Raw genomic sequence first — 14,405 nt, forward strand, 5'->3', positions numbered from 1 at the left:
TTAATGGTGAGCGGTCTATCTGTGATCAGGAACTGTCCGTGGTGCTGAACTGTCTGTATTTAGTGTTGAGGGCCGCGCAGGCTTATGCCTGTTGCAACGTAGCCTCTAAGGTGTATCAGCGATACAAAATCGTTAAAGATTTTGTATCGCTGATACACCTTAGAGGCTTATGCTGCATAATAAAACAAAGGCCTACAGTGTGGCACATAGGACTTCAGAGAGCGCTTCCACTTTTCACCGTCTTTGGTCATCCTTTTCTTTGTTTCCCTTCTAGTGCACAAGTCAAATTTACTATAGGCCTACCTATATTGCAATGACGTGAAGAGTGACATACACACAGTCACACACGGAACAGATATGTCCAGCGTGTAATTATGCATACAAGTTCAGTTTTGCTAAGAAGCAAAGAATTACAGCCAATTCAGATTGTGTATTAGACAACATTAAATGATAGAGCCTACACTGTTCAAAGATAAAATTGACATGAAGCCTACAGTGGGAATATATGAAATGAAGTGGGGTGTCCTATCAAAGTATCAATCATAGAAGAAGGCACTTTCCAGGAATAATAATAATAATCCAATGCTTGCCCAACCATCTAGCAGCAGACTTTTAATTGCACCTAATGTTATTCAGCTTCTCTCTCTCTCTCTCTCTCTCTCGCTCTCTCGCTGTGTGCAAGGCAGCCTCCCTTTACATAATGACATTCCCCACCGATTCCGAAAAAACCCGGAATCTCTCTATTCTAGATGGCAGACAAAGCAAGAATAACAGGCGAGACAGATGTACATCATGTATACGTTTATTTGTATTTAATAAAAGGATAGAAATATTAATATACCTGTATTAAAAAAAACTAAACTTCTGACTTTGACACACACGCACACATGTACGCACGAGCAAATGGAGTGAACGCCCGGAGGGCGCGGGTGTCCTGCAGTGCTGGACGCCTGGACTCATTATAGCCTACCGTATGCAATTGACATGACATACCGTATGTCAATTATTATTATTTTCTCTCTCGTGCGCTGTCATGTCACATGTCATCCTGACCGTGCCGTTTGCTTTCATGGACAGATCATCAGCCGAGACAGATATTTATTTAATGTAATAAAATGGCCGGATTAATGACAGATTAATAGGCCTATGCTTCGACAAAGGTGAGAATTGGCACGCGTGCGTGCGCGTGCACACACACACACACACACACACACACACACACACGCACACACACACACACAAACACATGCACCTTTGCCTGTGCGTTGAATGGCGGTGTTTAAATTCCGGAGGGGGGGGGGGTGATTGTGTAGCCTGTTTCGGACGCCGTTTCGGAGGGTGTGTGGGCCACTGTGGGGTGCTTGGTGGGGGCTGGGGGAGGCGGGGTTGTGTGTTGGGTCGGAATGGGGGTGCGTCGGAATGGGGGGGTGTAACCCTTGAGAGAGCCCAGATGCAGGCAGAAGGAGGGAACTTGTGAACTCAATACTGACGCAATCTGGCAGAGTCAGGTTATGTGTCCTCCTCTGCCCTTTGGGCCCGGCCCTGTGTTCAGGAATCCAGTAGAACAGGAGTGCGCACACTTTTTTGACTTGAGATCTACTTTCAAACCAGCTCAACAAGATCTACCAACAAAATATACCACCCCCCCCCCCCCCCCACACACACACACACACACACACACACACACACGCACACACACACACACACTAGCAGGAAAACACGATGTTTAGTGTTCTAGGGTTGACAATGTTGAGTCTAGAGTTGAAACACCAACCATTGACAGCACATACATCCACGTCAAACTCACAAACATTGCAGCTGTACGAAAAGCTTGAATTATCCTATTTCTATCTGCAAAGTGTTTGTTTCATTAACAGAACATGTTATGAGCTACGTCCTGTCAGGTCATTTTGTGTAGGTGATATTTTTTGTGTTGGAAGCGATCGTTTTCAACTACGTAACATCCTTCTGAAGAGTTATATTGACGATATTCAGACCGCATGCCCAAATATGTTCACCCAGAGGGGGACAGTCCCTCCTCTGCCTCCGGGCTCCCGGCCAGCCCTGTGTTCAGGAATCCAGTGGAACAGGAGTGTGCCCCCCCCCCCCCCCCCACACACACACACACACATACAAATACACACTGCATAATTAGCTGCTTGCTTCATTATACCTGCTTGAGACTGTACGTGTGACTGCTTAGGAGAGAGGGTCATCAGGAGCGTACATCAGGTAAGAAGCCCAGTTACTGATAGTGTACCATTTTGTTTATTATTTATTATTGGCTGTTGTGTAATGTGACGATGTTACGATGTATAGCATTGAGGTATAATTGTATTTCTGCCTCTTGGCCAGTTGCCACTTGTAAAATAGACTCAGGCTCAATGTGTTTTACTGGTTAAATAAAGGTTAAAAAAGAGAACTAGCAGGAAAACACACAATAAATACAACTAGTTCTATTTGAAACACATGGCAACACATAAAGAACACAAAACACTAGGGCTGTATTTTGCGTGTCTTATAGTACCAGGTCTTATTCCCTAACTTGAGTAAACTAAAGACCTGGAGGCGTGATCAATACCATTTGGCTATTCTGAGTGTTGCTGATGTCTGAGGTGGGTGGGTCTTTCAGTACCTTCATGATGCTCAGTGACATCATAATGATGCTGATGTCTGGGAAATTTCATCCTGTCAGGTGAAAAGAAGCAGCTTGGACTCCTCATGCATAGAAGGGAGCATGAGATCAGTCCGCTGCATCCCCCCAGGTTGGCAGACGAAGTGTAGCGCCCAGGATTACATTAGATAATTGACAGTGTGAAAAAAATGGGTTGCAAAATCGTGGGATAAAAATTATAGATAAGGGGGGGGGGGGGGGGGGGGGGGGCACTGACATTGAGTTACGCCCCTGGTACACTGGCGGAACAACCCGGTAACGGGCCGTGGGGGGTGACCACACGATTGGGCCTCGCCGAACCTGACTCACGAAGTACCCCCCCCCCCCCCCCCCCCCCCCCCTTCCCGATGCCATATATCGACAGTGTCGCGTAACATCACTTTTAAACAAACATATCCCAGCAACTGCCGATAAGATGCTCTCTCAACTAGATTAAGGTGTCAGACAATTAAGCTACAAATCGTAGTTCTTTGTATGCTTGCTGCATGTGTGCAAGCACCAGACCGCGGAGCTGCAGGTAAAAGGTGGATCCACTTCTGAACTCAAATTAATATGGCACGGCGGCCAAGTCGGGCCAACAGTTCCAAGTACATCCTTGCAGGCAGTGACAGTACAGTAGGAACTGTAGCCTGCCTGCCTACCTGTTAATGTTTTGGGCAGCTGCCGCTGCTGATTTTACCAGCGTCAGCGTGATACTTTTACAATTAATTAATTACTCACCTAATGCTGGCAGCAGCAGTAGCTCGATGTAGGACCCACCACTTCCACCATGTTTAACGTATATTCCAAAGTGTGTACAAATTGTTCAAGTCAAAGATGCGCAGCATCATGGCTTTCATATGGTAATATAAACTTTGGCTAAAAGCAATCCACCACCAGCATCACTTCTAATCAATGTTTACAGTCTGTCAGTCCCTCCCTCCCGGCAATATTATGATCTGGAAAAACAACTGTCTGTCATGGAAGTAGTCTACAGCTGAAACAGACGTCCTCTTCCTCTTCAAAATAAGAGCTATACTTGTAATGATTAGTCAACAATAGTTTTATGTCTTAAGTGAACTTACAGGATGTGTATATATATTTGTAGCGCCCTGAGAGATAATGCTTTGAATGGTTATATGTCATGAGTGACTGTGTAACGCTGTGTGGTCGTCGATCGATCATCTGACAGCCCCGGGCCCCCTGGAGTCACGGGCCGGGGGGAAACTACACCCCCCTCCCCCCCTTCCTCCCCCCCGGTAGTTCCGCGCCTGCCCTGGTAGGTAGAACATATTAGTAAGCCTGTGACATGTTCAAAATATAGACATGAATGAACAAAGTCGGGATCGGGATGTATTATTGAGAATTCCACTCTTCAAAGTCGGCGCTCGTTGCCTCGTAAAGGCAGTGACGTCCTTAAAGTGACAGGTTCTCTGTCTGCCGTCTCCCCTCTGCTCTGTTAACATTATGTGTAACTCATTCAAGTGGTAAGTTAAATGTGAAATAGATCCTCTATTGAGAAAACAACAATATATGTTGACACTTCATACATTTGGAAACATATTTTTATTCAAATCAATATAGTCTTCAGTTCATTTGGTATACTTTTTAAAGTAGGTTAACTACAGTTGAATTTCAATGGACTTCTATGGGCTGGCCTGTTGTACACAGTTCTAACGGACCAGAAGTGGGGCCGCTGTCTCATTTGGGGGCGTGACATTTGTAGTCCCTGTGTGTCTCTATTGACAGCCCATTCATCCAAACAGAAAAGTCCTATTAAACAACATCAAACTCACCAACATTGCATCTGTGCGAAAAGCTTGAATTATCCTCTTTATATCTGCAAAGTGTTTGTTTTATAAAAATCCACTGTAGACATCCAAAAATCCACTGTATGAGCTACTTAAGTAACTGCTACACTGTAGCAGTTATTGTGCCCACACTTTTTAAGTGGTGCTAGCCACTCCTAGACAGCAATGTGTGGCCCTATGTGTACGTGTCTGTCCGTCCAAGCATGGTCATAGCTTTTTTTTAAATAGTTTGTTGACCACCAAGTGTCACTATTTTTAATTACTTGAGAGCTACTTTCAAAATGACCAGCTCAACATAATCTACCCACCAACAAATATATTATACGATTGCTGAAAACAGTCCAACATTTTGGACCAGATTCTACAAAGTGTCTTCTAAATCCTGTTTCTATGTCAGTGATTATCAAACTATTTCATGTCAAGAACCCCAAATGTTTTATGTAATTGGCTGTAATTGGCTGTAATATGTTGTTCCGGGACCCCACCGGAAGCAAACATATGAGTTAAAAGCATGACTCTGATGAAGACCGCAAGGTCGAAACGTTAGTCGTTTTGTATACTCAGCACCTAAATAAAAGGCTCTAAATGTCCGTGCTGCTCCAGTCTCTTCTCCTTATGCAACTTTGATGTCCCTGCACCTGTGAAGCACCGGATCAGCCGTTTCAGGCTTGAGGCGCGTTGGTAGACTCCCTTTCTACATATGAGTTAAAAGCGTTTGCTGTGAAAGAATATATTCCAAGAATTGCACACATTTCCTCCTCCACGCAAATTGTTTTCAATATCTAAAGTATAACATAAACACCAAAGGGGGTTCACGTCCTGAATGGGTTAAATACGTGAGGGGGCTTAGCGGAGATGGCATTATATGTAAGACAAATGCACTTGGAATGGGAGATAGAAGAGGTCGTTTATTTTATTTTATCTTTTTAAATTTGTAATGCCAACGTTTTTGTGCACAGCAACACAAAAATAATTGCATTGAGAGTTTGTGCTGACATGCCCTTTTGATGTCAATCAATCAAGTGACCTTAATTCAAGTGGCAGCTGGCAGCCTTTGTGATCTACTGGTAGATCGCAATCTCCTTTTTGGCTACCCTTGCTTGGATTGTGTGACTGTGTGTATTTTGTCTTGGGCACACATAGCCCCTCTGCACTGTAGTTCACTTAAAGGGACACTTCACCCTTTTAGCAAAAAAATATATATCAATGACCTTTATAAGATTTAGAACACTTTCCTGGCGTTATTTTTTGTGTAATCTCTGGGTTTAGATATTTTAGATTATCCGATCTGCACTGACGTCAGAGCAAACTTTCCGTATTCTTTCCGGACTACATTTGTCTCTGTAAACACTGCAGCTAGACCAGCCCCAATACACACTCGTCACGGACACTGTTCCACCTACCTACGTTGACTCATGTCGCAGCACAAGAGAGAGTATACAGAGAAAACAACTGCTTTGGACGCTTGGTCCAGAACCGTGTCGATGGAATATTGTCTGTCACGAGTAAGTAGGCCTATATTGCTACAAATGTAGTATTGTATAGCTGTTGTCAACTTCTTACGTTGTCTTTTGTGTATGCTAAACCAAGCTAACCGTGGTCCTTATCCGAGTGCATTGGTTTGTAGCCCCGCTTGGAACCCTACGTAAAGTTTCTGACAGTTGGATGACAATGTCAGAAACTTTACGTAGGTTGCGAGCGGGGCTAAATGGTTTGTTGCCTAGGATAGTAGGATTTAGACTCTCGTAGATATCGATTATGACATGTCAGAATCGACAAATACATCTACGACGGAATAAATCTCAGGCTTTGTAACAATTATGATTGTTAGTTGGCTACATGTTTCCGCACGCATGTTAGACACCAGGGCAGCAGTGAACGTCGTGACAGATGAACCAGACTGTAAACATGCTATGTTATATGTTATGTGAATAAAGTGTAAGCAGCTTGAGTAATGCTTTAATCGTCCGTTCTTGAAGTAAGAGAGGCAAGAATGAAACAGGCTTGTTTGATCTAGAGACTTGATATGCTATCTTGTAATTGTATAGCGTCCGAATTGATATTCAACCCAGTGTAAGTGTTCGTTGTACATGTCAATATTAGGCTACTTTAGGTAGCGGTGTGTATATTACTGTAACTGAAGAGTCAATTATACTCCACTGCTGTCTTTTTCGAGCTGTCATATTAGTGGAATATCGGAAATATCCCGGTCTATATGTTACTATAACTATATTAGCTATAGTTTACCGAACTATAATCACGTCTGTTTTATACTTTTATTGTCAATTATATCTTTCAGTCAAAATCGCTTGGTTGGGTTGCCTACAGACACTTTCTCGAGTGGGTTCTGAGAACTTCTGACTGCAAGGAGATTTGGTGCTGGAAACCGTCTTCGGATTCGAGGAAGTCTTTGCAGCTATAACATCCCAGCTGCAATAATATATTTTTCTTTTGTTTCTGTAAATAAAACTGAGCTTCACATTTTGGTTTCAATTCATTGAAGGTATGCATAGGCTATAATAAGTAGGCCTACTGTACATTTATTACTTTACCAGTAATTCAACTGTTTCAGTTTGACATTTGCTAGCATTCAGCTGTGGCACTGACACTGTAATGTGAAGGGTTATCTTCATTAGAAATGGTCTGATAATAGTCTCATTTGGCCCAGGATTCATTTGGCCATGTCTGATACCAGTGTAAAAATATTAGTCCATGTTATCAGTGAAAACATGTGAAGAGTAAAAATCTGTCCAGCTATATACTGTATGCTGTATTGAATGCTTACAAAGCTTCTAGCTGGAGTTCAATATTTATCACTAATATCAATTTCATGGGTTGACAAATAACATTGGTTGCATCTTACAATGGAAAAGGACACAGTAATGCAGTACGTTTTTTTCTTTTTACTTCCACATTTCCACAAGAATGTTCTCTAAAAGCAGTGCATTAGAATGAGAGTATGCAAAAATCTCCATTCATTTCCATTTCAATTGGCACACCTAGACGTAAACAATAGTAACATTCTGTCTATGCTTTTGGTTCCTCAAATTGTAATGTGTAAGCAAATATAAAGCGTGTATGCCACAATGCCACAATGTTCTACCAAATCAGTGTATAACAGTGATGATAGCCACTTTCTTTGTATAAAATATCTGGTTTAGTTATTGTCAGTTTGTAAGTTTAGAGGAGAACAATAGGTGAAATGATTTGCAGTTACAAAATGTATTATACAGGAAGGAAGATAGAAGTGATAAAGCTTGATTGCAGGTGGATTTCAGGCATTCCCCTGACATCCGGCTATGACCTCCATACAGTATGTCTGTCAAGGAAGGAGCTGTCATCACCCGTCATCGGCCTCCACATTCACTGGTCTGAATGAAAAACAGAAAAACAACTTGTTAGCAATGTCTTTCATATGAAACTAGGATTGTATTCAAATAAAATAATATTCTATGTATACTGCAACATTTGCACATTTTTCATTACATATTTTCTATGCAGCTATAAATGTATGACTCCTATATATTCAAGTGTTTACTTTTTTTTTTTTTGTTCAGCAAGGCTAATTTACAGATTGACTAACTTTTTGATTATTGATAATGGACCCATCCGTGGAACTGCAGGGGGTCCCATGGATGCACTAGGCTACTGTACTGTGAATTGGTGCCATTTAATTTACTTTGTTTGCATAATACGTTGCACTGTTGTTTGCATAACTCTTTGCAATAGTCAGATTTAGAATTGTTTATTTCTTTCAGATACTTTTTCTACATGTATATAACCATATAAGCTGAGTAGATAGTATAGACTATAGAACCCAGGCCATTTCCACCGTTGTAAAGGAAAGCGCCTCAGATAGAGTATAAAAAAAGGTTTTTACCAAAAACAAAATAAGAAGCTACTACAGCTGTATGAGGCCTGGTGCGTAATGGTTTAGTGCACTATAATTAAAACAGTTTCTCAGACTTTCTGTTGTCCAAATGTATCGTTTTATTTTCGTATTATATTATCTATATTAGAAAAGGCAACATTAGCGTTAGCTGCTGATTGGTTACTTTAGCATACGTGTACCCAAAAGACACAGTAGCCTAGAAGTTGTCAACATAGCTACAATACTACAATGTATGTACTTACTCGTGCCTGACATTCCATCCACACCACCCAGTTACTTTTAGTAGGTTTCCAGACATCTGTCATGTGCGTCCACAGCTGCGTTGTAACTTGTGGTGTTACCCGGTACATTATTGATTCGGCAGCCCTGGGGGGGGGGGGGGGGGGGGGGGGGATTTGTGGCAAGACGAGCGTCTCCTCTGAGGTTGTTTTTTCTTTGTATATTCTCTCTGGTGCTACTCTGATCGGCGACGGCGACATGATACAAACACAATAACAAACAAAAGCGCATGTGGGGGTGGAGTCAACGTAGGTAGGTGGAACAGTGTCCGTGACGAGTGTGTATTGGGGCTGGTCTAGCTGCAGTGTTTTGGACAAATGTAGTCCGGAAAGAATACGGAAAGTTTGCTCTGACGTCAGTGCAGATCGGATAATCTAAAATATCTAAAACCAGAGATTACACAAAAAATAACGCCAGGAACGTGTTCTAAATCTTATAAAGGTCATTGATATATATTTTTTTGCTAAAAGGGTGAAGTGTCCCTTTAAGCAATATTACACAAGAGGGTGTGGGTTAACGTGATTATTGCCACGACAGGGATGCGGTCAGGAACGAGACGGAGTGATATTCACCATAATGTGCTGAAAAATGCTTTGTAACTTAATTGTTATTAGTCAAGCGGACAGTGTATTTGTCTGTGTTTCTGGGGATGATGTACAGTATGTCATATTTATAAATACAATGGTAGCAAGCCCCAGAATCCTATGTGTCAGGATACTCCATGACACATTTCAGAATACCATCTCTATTTATGTAATTTTAGTGAATTAATATTTTCCTTCATGCAATTTCTCCACAGAGCCATATACCAAAAAAAGGGGTTTGAAGTGGGAGCTCATGAATTTCAGCACCTTTTTTTTTTCATTGAGAAAACACTGATTAGAAGTATATTTCCGGGGGGTGCATGATAACCCGTTCCTCCCTCTATGATCCAGATAATTTGCTGTCAGAATTAACACTGAGATAGGCCCTGTTTACACTGGCAGCCAAATCTAGCTTTAATCTAGCTTGAATCACATCTGAGCCACATCCAGATTGGTTTGGTCATATTTGTATAAATCTAATGCAGACAGGTCACATTATCACATACAAGTCACATGGAATCTGATTTTTTTCCTCCAATGTGACCACATTCAGAGGTGGTTTCAAATTTGATTCAAATCTGATTTGAGGCGATCCGTCTCATTCTGAATGCAACAACCTGATCTAAATCAGATTCCATGTGACTTGTATGCGACTTGTTTGACTTTAGACTTACCGGTATTTAAACAAATTATATAATCTGGATAATGCACAGATCTGATTCAGGCTAGATTTGGCTGCCACTGCAGTCTGAACACACAGATCAGATCTGGTCACTTGCAAACGGCAGTGTGAATTGTCGGGCTAAAAGATCAGATTTGAGAAATACATCCGATTTGAATCAGACTAATTATGTGTGTGTGTGTGTGTGTGTGTGTGTGTGTGTGTGTGTGTGTGTGTGTGTGTGTGTGTGTGTGTGTGTGTGTGCGTTTGTGTTTGTGACTGTGTGTGTGTGTGTGCTTCATTATAAGTGCATTACACTATACCTGTGTGACTGTCTCACTGTTTCATTTTACACCTGACTCTGTGTGATTGCAGACTTTCATTCTACAGACCAGACCAGGAGAGAGGATCACCAGCAGCATCGTCACAGGTAAGAACTCTAGGAAAACACACAATAAAAACAACTAAAAACAATGTGACGGGAACCCCTTTTGGTGTTGTAAGCATTATGTTATACTTTAGCTGTTGAAAAATAGCAGATCTACAAGGGTATCTGCTATTTGTGAAAAATTGTGAAAATGTGGCACAAATCTTTGAATATATTCTTTCACATTGAACATTTTTAACTCAAATCTTTGCCTCTGGGGGGTCCCTGGAACAACATAATTTTTAGATGTGGGTCAGCGGCCAAATAGGCTACAGATCCTTGAAAGGTTGAGCATCACTGACATAGAAACACAGGTTTTTCAGAAAGCTGGTGTTGTGGGTGTTGACTTCATTGACATTAAGGAAGTATTTAGAGAGGTGCATGGGTATCTTGGTGGTGTAGCGAATCTTATGGACCAGACCCATTGCAAGATGCTGTACTCTGTGGTCAACTCTAAGCCATTCCAGCCTGTGGTGGAGTGAGGCCAAGTAGGAGCCTGACCAGTTTGTTTTGGGAAGTCTGGAGCCTTGTTTTAAGGGCCTTTGATGTGCTGTGGTACCAAGAGTTGCATGCATAGTCGAAGAAACCTTGTGGTCTCCTGTTAGGGTCTTCAAGGTGTTTTTGTTTTGGGAAGTCTGGAGCCTTGTTTTAAGGGCCTTTGATGTGCTGTGGTACCAAGAGTTGCATGCATAGTCGAAGAAACCTTGTGGTCTCCTGTTAGGGTCTTCAAGGTGTTTTTGTTGACCAGTGAGGAGATCCTGTATAGGAATCCTAATCCTCCTTACACTCCCCCCCCTATCCATTGAACAATGGCACAGTCCAGCTTGGACGTTTTCTGCTGTCGGCCAGCATCCTTTCCGGGTTTTTAGACAGCTGGTGGATGAAAAGAAGCGTGGGGGAAAGCGTTAACCGGGAATCTGGCCGTCGTGGCAGTCAGCCACGTGGGTGGAGCTTAATTTCCGTCTAAAAACCCGGAAAATAAGCCGGGAGACAGCAGAAAACGTCCGTGGCTGTCGTCAGGGCCGGTTGGGCCCTAGGTTGCGCTATAAGCGAGATGTGTAGAGTGCGCAAATGCGCACGCACGTGCGTGTAACTTTTTTTCCGGGTATATGCGGTTATAAGTCGAATTTTAGGACATCTGGCGTGGTTTTGGTACGGTTATACACCCATCTATCCTCGTGGAGGATTTAATACATTTTATTAACTTACCATTTTTTTTTGAGTGATGCTTGGAGTTGGAGTCATGACTGGTAAATATATATGCACTGTCTGCAGAATTAAAAAGTAAAAGCCATGCTGGATGCAGATCGCCACCGACTGACTAATTTAATTAATTCCACACGGCATCTTGAAAATACTTTGTGTAAAACGCGATCATGATAACTTGTGGTCCGTTGAAAAAAAGCTTGTTTTGACGGACAAAGGGACAAAAGGAGCCTTAAGTTTACTTGGGAAATCCAATCAATTGTTTTTGTTAATTTTTTCTTTGTCCTTCTGGTTGAACCCGGGCCGGAAGGGTTGGCTGTTAACCTGTCTCCTAGGCAACGCGCAGCATAGACGATTCATTTTTAGAAGGTGGCGACTACCCCCCCTAGCGTCACCCCTATTTGTCACCTCACCCAATGTGAATGTGTGGGTTGCCAGTTGCCCGACCGATATCCCGCCACTTAAAGCAGAAACCAGTGCAGAAAAATGTATAAAATTGGAGGGCTTAAGTGGCGCCCCTAAGAGGTGGCACTCGAAGCGGCCGTGTAGCTGTGTAGCTGTTTCCAGACCTGGGCAGACAGGCACGGCCGTTTTCCCGCATTTTCCTGATTCCTGGAGGAAATGCTTGTCCCCGCGTGGGTGGAGCTTCTTTTCCATCCACCAACTGTCTAAACACCCGGAATAGACGCCGGCAGACAGCTGAAAACGGCCGCGCCTGGGGGGGGGGGGGGGGGGGGGGGGTACCGTCCTAAAGTCGGCTCTTTGGTGCTACTGAAAATTTCTGACGAGCCGAAATCATTTCGGCACTACAGCGCCGAAACAGCGGTAACATAGGAGAATTAATTGGCCCTTACTCTCCCCCCTATCCAGTGAACAATGGCACAGTCCAGCCCCCCTGTAGCTCTAGCAGTGATTGGTGAGAGGAGTCTGGATCAGACCTGGAAGGTGATTGGTGCAGGAGGATTTGGTCAAGTCTTCAAGACCAGACATCTTCAGTGGAGATGGGATGTGGCCGTTAAACTCTTATGTCTGGATAACGGGTAAGTGGAGAAAGTTACTGAGCAGTGAGCACTGATGACGATTCAGAGCATACATATTTATATTGAATTATTATTACAAATGGACCCTTACCCACCTGTACCCTCTGGCCCCTTTTCCACCGGTTTGAACCGTGTAAAGTTCAGAAGTAGTCCATGAGCCAGACCTGTATGTATGCCTATATTAAATTGTTTATAGGATCAATATAAACGAATTAATATATGATAACCTTTCACTTTTTTTCATATTTATCACACATTTTGTTCAACTACAGTAGGCCTATAATTATGTGGTAGGTGAATAGGTAAAAATGTAAAAATATAATTAATCAATCAATCAAAACTGTATTTGTATAGCACATTTCATACAGCAAGTGCAACCCAATTTGCTTCACAGATTAGAACTGCACTCTGTCGAGTGCCTACTTGCTTGTCGCAAGCAGAGCGCGCAAGTACTGTCGACCGCTACAAACTGTCAAATCTCAGCTTCTCTGTGAAGGAACGTTTGAAATGTTGAATTACAAGGTTTAGCTATTTGCTACCTACCTACTTTATGCATGTAAAAAAGTAGTATTATGAAGTATGGTACAAGTTTCTATTCATAAAATAAATACAGTTTTATCGATCTAGAATTATTCTGGATCCATTTTTAGTTTCTCAAAGAAAAATAAATCATCGATATCCGATGAAAAGAAAAGGTATATAAACTGAAATATTTATGTTATCACGTATACAGTATAATTATTTATTTTAAATGGTCAATTGCTTTAAATTGACTTAATCTTGGACTATAGTGATATTAATACTAAATGCCTCTTTGTATATCTAATTTGTAAGTTGATTAGCGGTATACTAGGTGGTTACTTTGCGCCATATATTTGACATATATCTCATGTTGTCATGTTCAGATCATTCTCAGATAATGTGACATGTCATGTTATGTTCAGATAATGTGAATATATCTCATGTTGTCATGTTCAGATAAAGTGACATATCTCATGTTGTCATGTTCAGATACAGTGACATATATCTCATGTTGTCATGTTCAGATATTCTCAGATAATGTGACATATATGTCATGTTATGTTCAGATAAAGTGACATTGTATATTTCATGTTGTCATGTTCAGATCATTCTCAGATGAGGATTTGCTTGGTGAGGCTGAGATGATGCAACGGGCAGCGAGCCCCTATGTCATCAGGGTCCTGGGGGTCTTCAGGGGCTGTAGACCCACTAACAACCTCATAAGTGTGGGTCTAGTCATGGAGCTGATGGAGAGAGGATCCCTCGACTCCTTGCAGGTCAGCTTTTTTGAGGGGCCCCCTCCATTGAAGATTAGATAATATCAGGGACGTGCATAGAGTGTTAGAGAGGCAGGGGCTGAAATCCCGGGGGCGCAACCCAGCACTCTAGTGGATATGTGGTGTACGACATGGATTTCTAAACACATTTGTTCAACACAAAATGCTGTGTTCAAGTTCAGGAGACTTGAAACAATTCGCCCCTTTTGATGGCTATATCTGCACCAAAGTGTAGAGTAGGAGAGTAGCGACACGCTTTGATCTTGCCGGAAACTTGGGGCCTATGGGCTATAGTTCCAAACATTGCTCCTATGGCTGGACCTATACATTGAGATAGAATGAGCACTTTCGCATTCCATTGTTACAATGGGAGTCATCCCTCTGTTTTGGGTAACTATCGACCCATTTCAAATCTACCCTTTCTGGGCAAGGTTTTAGAAAAATGCATCTCTCATCAACTGGATGTATTTCTACAGAACAATAATGTGCACAACAAATTCCAATCTGGCTTTAGGAAACATCACAGCACAGAAACAGCACTTGTAAAAGTAATG

General features: G+C 42.2%; 1 protein-coding gene across 1 annotated transcript in view; it reads left to right on the forward strand.

Moving 5' to 3' along the window:
• The first annotated feature begins 2,113 nt into the window (after window positions 1–2,113).
• Window positions 2,114–14,405, forward strand: part of LOC310866018 (ankyrin repeat and protein kinase domain-containing protein 1-like) — a 66,856-nt gene continuing 54,564 nt past the window's right edge. The window contains exons 1-3 of the mRNA XM_083775282.1: window positions 2,114–2,232; window positions 12,384–12,553; window positions 13,680–13,851. Of these exons, the coding sequence (XP_083631408.1) occupies window positions 12,390–12,553; window positions 13,680–13,851 (336 nt within the window). The 5' untranslated portion in view covers window positions 2,114–2,232; window positions 12,384–12,389. The remainder of the gene's footprint in view (window positions 2,233–12,383; window positions 12,554–13,679; window positions 13,852–14,405) is intronic.

This window comes from Protomyctophum parallelum, assembly GCF_964188405.1.
Source record: "Protomyctophum parallelum genome assembly, chromosome: 10".
NCBI classification, from domain to species: domain Eukaryota; kingdom Metazoa; phylum Chordata; class Actinopteri; order Myctophiformes; family Myctophidae; genus Protomyctophum; species Protomyctophum parallelum.